We start from the raw sequence: 6,961 nt of genomic DNA on the forward strand, positions 1-6,961 counted from the left end.
ATTAGGCTTAGTGAAACAAGGCAGGCACAGAAAGACAAACATCACATGTTGGCACTTATTTGGGGGATCTGAATAACAAAACAATTGAACTAATGGACATAGAGAGTAGTAGGATGGTGACCAGAGGATGGAATCTGTATTTAGGGGTTGGGAGAAACGTGGGGAAAGTTATGAGTATAAAAAACAGAAAGAATGAGTAAGACCTCCTATTTGAGAGCACAACAGAGTGACTGAAGCCAACAGTAACTTAATTGTACATTTCAAAATAACCAAAAGAATATTATTCGTTTGTAACATAAAGGATAAATTCTTGAAGGGATGAATAGCCCATTCTTCATGTCAGGGTTATTCTTTATTGCATGCATGTTTCAAAACATCTCATGTACCCCATAAATATATGCACCTACTATGTACTCACAAAAAATTAAAAATAATAATTGAAAAGACAAAAAGTTAAAATGTTGAGCACTATAGAAAATTTCTGTCTACTCAGAATGTTTGACTTTAAGGAGTCAGTTTTATTTTCTGTCAGGCTGGACGTTACTTCAGAATGCTTTTTCAATATGCCAGATACGGAATATAGTTTTGGGTTGGCATGTAGAACACTTTCCTTCAAAAAGTGCAGAATGAAGACCATGGTCTTTATATCCCTACGACTAGCCCAGTGCTTGAGATAGAATATGTTCCCTCTTTAGAATTGCTGAGAGAATTGATGGTCTTTGTTTGGTAGCTTATTTCTGTCTAAAGAATCCTATTTCTGGGTTAATCCCCCATCTTAAACCAACAGCTTTGCTCTTAGGTGCTAGTATTTTTCCAGTAGTAATGGAATCAGAAGGAAGAACCATGGTAGTTCAAGGCAGGATAGCCCCACCACACTGTATTCTCCCAGTGGTAATAGAGTCAGAAGGAGAAACCACGGTAGTTCAAGGTAGTACAGGCCCACCACACATAGTTTTACACTGGAGTTGTAAGTCTGGTTGGCTTGAATCATAATATTGCCTAAAGTTTAAAGGAATGATAGTATCTTTAAAGGTGAGGATTACAGAATCCTAGCATATTTTTTTAAATGACATTGGTTGTGCCAATTTACTCATTCTACAGCTGAGGGATCTGAAGCCTACAGAAGGTATGCAATTTACCCAGAGTACCAGAAAGAATATGAGATTTAGGGCAGATTGAACTAGGTTTGAACACTTTTACAATTATTGAGTTATTGAGCTTCCCTGGGCCTCAATTTCCTCACCAGTAAATGGGACCCCCGTGATGATATCTACCTCCTGGGTCTGCTGTGAGTATTGCACCTGGGCTAAACATCGTCCCTCTTTCCAGGTTCACTCACCACCCTTATTCACTTGCTCTGTCCTGGGAGGCTATTTAGAAAGGATTGTCTCAATAGGCTCCTGGACTCTGATGTCCACTGGATTTGGCTAATGGGGAGCCCCAAGGAGAGTCAGAGGTTGGAGGAAGGAGGGAGAGTGAGGGCTGTGGACTTACTCTCCTGGCTCCATCCCTGTGAGTCACCTCAGGCTGGATAAATCACTTGTTAGAGGTCACTGTTCTTCTCAAGACAGCTATTTCCTCATGATTATTGATCATTTCCGGTTCTAGTAACCACTTCCTCCCTGCTCTCATTCCTCTGGGTCTGGAGTGATGGCAGCTGCAACAAGCACTATCTCTGATGGTCTCCCTGCATCCACCTGTTTGTAAATGGTTCCTTTGTAGATAAATATTTGTCAAATTACTCCATTTTGGATGTACCATCTATTTCCTGTTTGACTTTGATACCATATGCTTACAGCAGAGCCTGGCATATAGTAGGTTCTTGGTATATGGAATCTGTTGCTTGTAGTAATATTAGTAGTAGTGGAGAGGTAGTCGTGGTTGCAGTGGAGGCAATGGTGTTGGTATTTTTCAAAGCCACTCATTCAGTCACACGCAAAGCCAGTAGAACATTGTATCCCTCTCCCGTACTCAACTCTTTCTCGTTGATTGCTCTTCACCCGTCTGTGCTCCAGAGGAAAATACATGGTTGGCCTCTAACTCCTTGCTCTTTGTGGCCACAGATTGGGGCAAATCCCAAGCAGATCCTATCCTATATCTGGTACTTTGTGTGGTGGTTAAATCTGTGTTAGACACCTAAAAAGTGTGAAAAATTTATTAAAAAGGTAGCTGAAGTTTATTATTATAACAAAAGTAGTGTCAGTTTATAATATCACTTGTACACAGGCCCAAAAGCAAGAAGTAAAACAGTTCCCAGGACTCCCTGCTTCTTGTCCCGGTTGCATTCTGACTTATAGTGTGATGTGGGAGAGTCACTTTAAGTATGTTCCACAACCTGATATGATAAAGAAGAATACTCTTGAAAACTGAACACATCAGAAATAAAAAGGTTCAATACAATGAAGTCGTTGTACACTGACGACCTTTAATTTTTTATTCTTCATTTTGGTTGAAAACATAATCACTAAGGTTTTCGATAGGAGTTACTGTATAAAGTCAGTTGTAATCTTTCAATAGAAATATGCACTAAAAGTTTTCCTAACATTTGGATTAATTTTCCTTGGATAGTGATATACCCATCAAAACATTTTTTGGTAAACAAATTCAGAAAACAATTTTAAAAGGCAATAAGGTAATTGAAAGTTGTTATTTTCAGCAATTGTAATCAGTTTCTGACCTACTCTATCTGATGTGGCCTTTTGGTGTTTTGTTTGTTTGTTTTTCTTTCTACAACATGACATGACAGAGTTTTATTCTCACGGTTAATTGCAGACTAGAGTACAAAAAATTATTAAAAGTTTGCTTGTGAGCATTTAATAAATGTAATTGTTGAACTCTAGACAACATCTGGGGTTCACTAAAAAAAATTATATACGTTAATACCAATCTTCTTTTGTTTCGTTTGTGTTTAGATGACAGTCATGGGACTACAATAAATTGGTTGTGTCTGGAGGTCAGCAGGGTATTTCGCTAGGCCTCTCTTGATTTTGGGGTGTATGAAGTAAAGACATGTGAGCTTGATGAACACTGAAATAAAATTCCAGGGTCTGTTTCTCTTGTGTTTTATTTTTTAAATTTATTTTCCGTTATCGAGTTTTGTTACTTCCTATAGAGGATGAGACAAGTGTCAACCAGTGAGAAGAATCTAGGGCCATGCCTTCTCTGTATTTGGCCCTCTCTCTTATTGCCTTTTAAAATATTTTTAGCTTTTTATTTTGAAACAATTATAAGTTCACAAGAAGTTTCAAACGCATGTACATGGAGTCCTTATGTACCTTTCAACCAGTCTCTCCCAATACTACACTCTTCAGTACGCTACCACATTACACTATCAAAACTAGAACACTGACATTAACATAATCCAGAGCTTTTTCAGATTCAACACTTGTCTTTTGGGGTATTCTAGGCACTTTACATTTCCACGTGGATGTTGTAATTATCTTGTCAATTTCTATTAAAAACTATTTTAGGATTTTGGTTAGATTGAGTTGAAACTATAGATGAATTTGGAAATAACTGGCATCTTACAATATTGAATATTCCAACCAAAAATCAAAAATACATTTCAATTTTTTCTTATGCCACTAATTTATCTTTGCACTTTTTTTGTAGTTTTCAGTGTACAAGTCATTTACATCTTTGTTCAGATTTGTCCCTAAGCCTGACTATTTTTAGTGATATTTTAAGTTGCACTGTTCCTAGTTTCAACTTTCAGTTGTTGAAATTAACTTCCAGTCCACCCTAGGACTACCATTGGCTGAAACACTGTCTCTTCTAATATATAAATTTCGAATATATAACTTCTAATAGATAAACATACAATTGATTTATATGTTGATCGCTTACTCTGCAATCTTGCTAACCTCAATTATTGTAGAAGCATTTTTTTTAGATTGACTTTTCTATATACACTCTCATGTAGTCTTTGACAAAAGATACTTTTACTTGTCCCTTCCAATCTGAATGCATTTTTTTTTTGGCACTGGACACAATCTCCAGTACAAAGCTTAACTATGCCCACATTCTTGCACATGTTAGTCTTAGATTGTAGTATCCTGCAGGTAAATACTCAGAACAACTTCCAGCACTTGAATATTTACTCCTTCCCCCACCCCACATACTGGTAGAATTCATGTTGGGATACTACATTTACTATGAACATACACCCCTGATTTGAAACAAGACTAGGATACACGGTAAAGAATGCTTATTCACTAAAGTTTTGACAGACTGAGGTCATTGTTTCAGATTGGAAATAGGAAACTTAAAAGAACTACATGGACATTGGGTAAAAGAACATGGGTTGAAATTTGCCTGGCAGTAGCCCAAAAGTAAATGGTCTTCAAGGTGCATATGAAGGAACTGTAAGAGGGAAATGGGATAATTCACATCTCCACCAATAATTAAATGTAGCCACACTAGCTTGGGGGATTTGAGGTGAGACATCTAAAATACTAAGTCATGGTGAGGGCTGGAAGACAAAACAATGAATCACTTAATAGGAATGGCTGTGGGGAAGGGCTTGAAGGAATCATCCTGTCACTTCCATGTGAACCATGAACATTAAACATGGAGAAATGAGGAGCGGCAGCAGATCAGTTTGAGATGCATCTTCAGGGGATGCTGAAACAACAACAGCATTTGGTTTCCTCTACACCCCTGTCACCCCTCCCCCACAAGCCCAGGGAGTGGTCAGCAGTGGTGCTTTGTGATGTCTAAGCCACCCTAGGACTGTTATTGGCTGGGACACTGCCTGTATGATCAAACACAGCTCAAGGGTGTGGCTTTGCCTTGTCACCAGCAGGGTATATATAGGGAGGGCAAGAGCTCTGGGCCACTGGGAAGCTTCAATATAGCTGTGGAAGTCTGGACTCCACAAGATCCTGCTGTGGACATTCAACAACCAACCAGAATCATGGAAAAGCCCACTTCAAGCACCAATGGGGAGAAGAGGAAGAGCCCCTGCGACTCCAACAACAGAAATGATGAGGTAAGATTGTTAGGTTTTGAAGCGAAGGTGAGGATGAAAGAAAGACACACAGAGAGGGGGCAGCTCAAACAGCAACACAGGAATACTGCAGACGCTTGTGGAAGTGGGGGACCAGCTTAATGCCAGATCCCACCACCGCTTACAGCCTGGGGTACTTACAGGTATGGGTGGGAGGGATCTGGGCAGTATGGCTTGCTGCCCGGCAGGATATTGATAAGATGTTCTTATGATCAGGTGGTTTGGCCCTTTTTCTGGTGGAATATCATCGTGGTGTTCCTTAGAACTTTGCCAAGCAAGATACGATAGGGATGTTTCTTTAGCTGGGCCTTTGTCTGCCTTGTGGACAGGTGGTTAGGCAGGATGTTTCTCATGGCCTGAACCCCCATGGGATGTTTCACTTTGACCAAGGTCTGCAAAATAGCAAAGAACTTACAAAATGGTGCAGTTTGGACTAACAGACGACCCTACCCATGCTCCTCTTCTTCTTCCCCATAGATCCCTACCCTGTGATTCAACCTTGTTCTTCTCTGGATCAAACCCCTTCCTCAACCTGATTCCTTCTCATAAAGCCCCCCTTGCTATCCAGTCTCTATCCTATTCACCCACAATAATGTCTTTCTGGCCTCTCCCTGTTTTCTTAACAGATGCAGGAGACACCAAACAGGGACTTAGTCACCGAACCGAGTTTGAAAAAGATGAAAACATCAGAATATTCAACAGTATTAGTGTTGTGCTGCAGGGAGACTAAGAAAATACATTCAAATCAACTGGAGAATGACCAGTCCCAAGAGAACTCCATCAATCCAGTCCAAGAGGAGGAGGACGAAGACCTAGACTCATCTGCAGAATCTTCAAAGCAGGATGAAGACCTACAATTACCTGAAGGATCTTTCCAGGAGGATAAAGACCTAGGGCTATCTGAAGGATCTTCACAAGAGGACGAAGACCTAGACTCATCTGAAAGATCTTCACAGGAGGAAGAAGACCCAGACGCATCTGAAGGATCGTCAGAGGAGGGTGAGGAAGACTAATTAAACATGGAGAAACCAAATTGGACAAATCCTCACCACCAACGGCAATGATTACAATAAAATCAAGTTTGAGAAGCTGATGGCTGTGTATATCTCTGCCTGTTTTCTGATGGTGGGGGGGAAGGGAAGGGAAGAGGTAGGCATTTGAGAAGGGAGGGATATGAGGTCCTGTAGGGTTGGTGGACAGACTCACAGGTTGACAGTAAGCCAAACATTGTAAATAAGGCCTGGGGGAGCACTGATTCCTAAAGAAAATTTTCTTCTTAAAATTTTGTCTCACAGGAAGTGGAGATGTGTATATGTTCATGCGACTGTACCCGGCAGCACGTAGTTCTGCTGAATGTACATATCAAAGGTATTCCCATCCCTTTTCCATTTGATATTTTCCTAGGTTAGAAATATATGCTTTATAAAGAGTAAATGTTCTGTAAAACACAAAGCACAATACAGACATACACAGACCCCTCTGCTCACTCTCTCTAGAGGGACACAATTAAAAACATTGGTTATAGGGCCGGGCACAGTGGCTTGCGCCTGTAATCCCAGCACTTTGGGAGGCTGAGGCGGGTGGATCACCTGAGGTTTGTGAGGTTTTCAAAGAAAGATCTTGATCAAAAGAGGGAATGTGAAAGCTGACTGTGCGAATGAACCAGCTTCTCCAGTGCCACTGAGCCTCATTTCAAAGCAGTGGAGATAATTAGAAAATTGTACTGTTACTATAAAAGAATAACAAAAGGGGGAAATTGTAAGGGTAACTAATCATAAAATTGAGATTTTCCTGTTGCCAAAAGAGCAAGAAGAGACCTTTCTCCATTTCACTTTCCTTAGAGCATTTCCTTGAGAAAATTTGTATTTGTAAATTCTTCCTTTGATATGTAAGCCTCTGGCCACCCTACAACCCAGGAACGTCTTGAAGTTGAACTCGAGGCCTCAAGTGATC

At 40.2% G+C, this 6,961-nt stretch overlaps 1 protein-coding gene across 1 annotated transcript; it reads left to right on the top strand.

Moving 5' to 3' along the window:
• Positions 1-4,799: 4,799 nt before the first annotated feature.
• Positions 4,800-6,100, top strand: LOC129024813 (sperm protein associated with the nucleus on the X chromosome N2-like). The gene is made up of 2 exons (XM_054472037.1): positions 4,800-4,990; positions 5,635-6,100. Exons 1-2 carry the CDS (start codon positions 4,916-4,918, stop codon positions 6,019-6,021), a joined length of 462 nt encoding a protein of 153 aa, XP_054328012.1. The 5' UTR covers positions 4,800-4,915; the 3' UTR covers positions 6,022-6,100.
• The last annotated feature ends 861 nt before the right edge of the window (positions 6,101-6,961 follow it).

This window comes from Pongo pygmaeus, chromosome X (genome assembly GCF_028885625.2).
Source record: "Pongo pygmaeus isolate AG05252 chromosome X, NHGRI_mPonPyg2-v2.0_pri, whole genome shotgun sequence".
Classification (NCBI taxonomy): domain Eukaryota; kingdom Metazoa; phylum Chordata; class Mammalia; order Primates; family Hominidae; genus Pongo; species Pongo pygmaeus.

Coding starts and splice junctions, on each gene's coding strand:
- LOC129024813 (XM_054472037.1), top strand. CDS start 4,916: ATGGAAAAGCCCACTTCAAGCACCAATGGGGAGAAGAGGAAGAGCCCC. Junction 4,991..5,634: donor CCAACAACAGAAATGATGAG/GTAAGATTGTTA, acceptor TTTTCTTAACAG/ATGCAGGAGACACCAAACAG.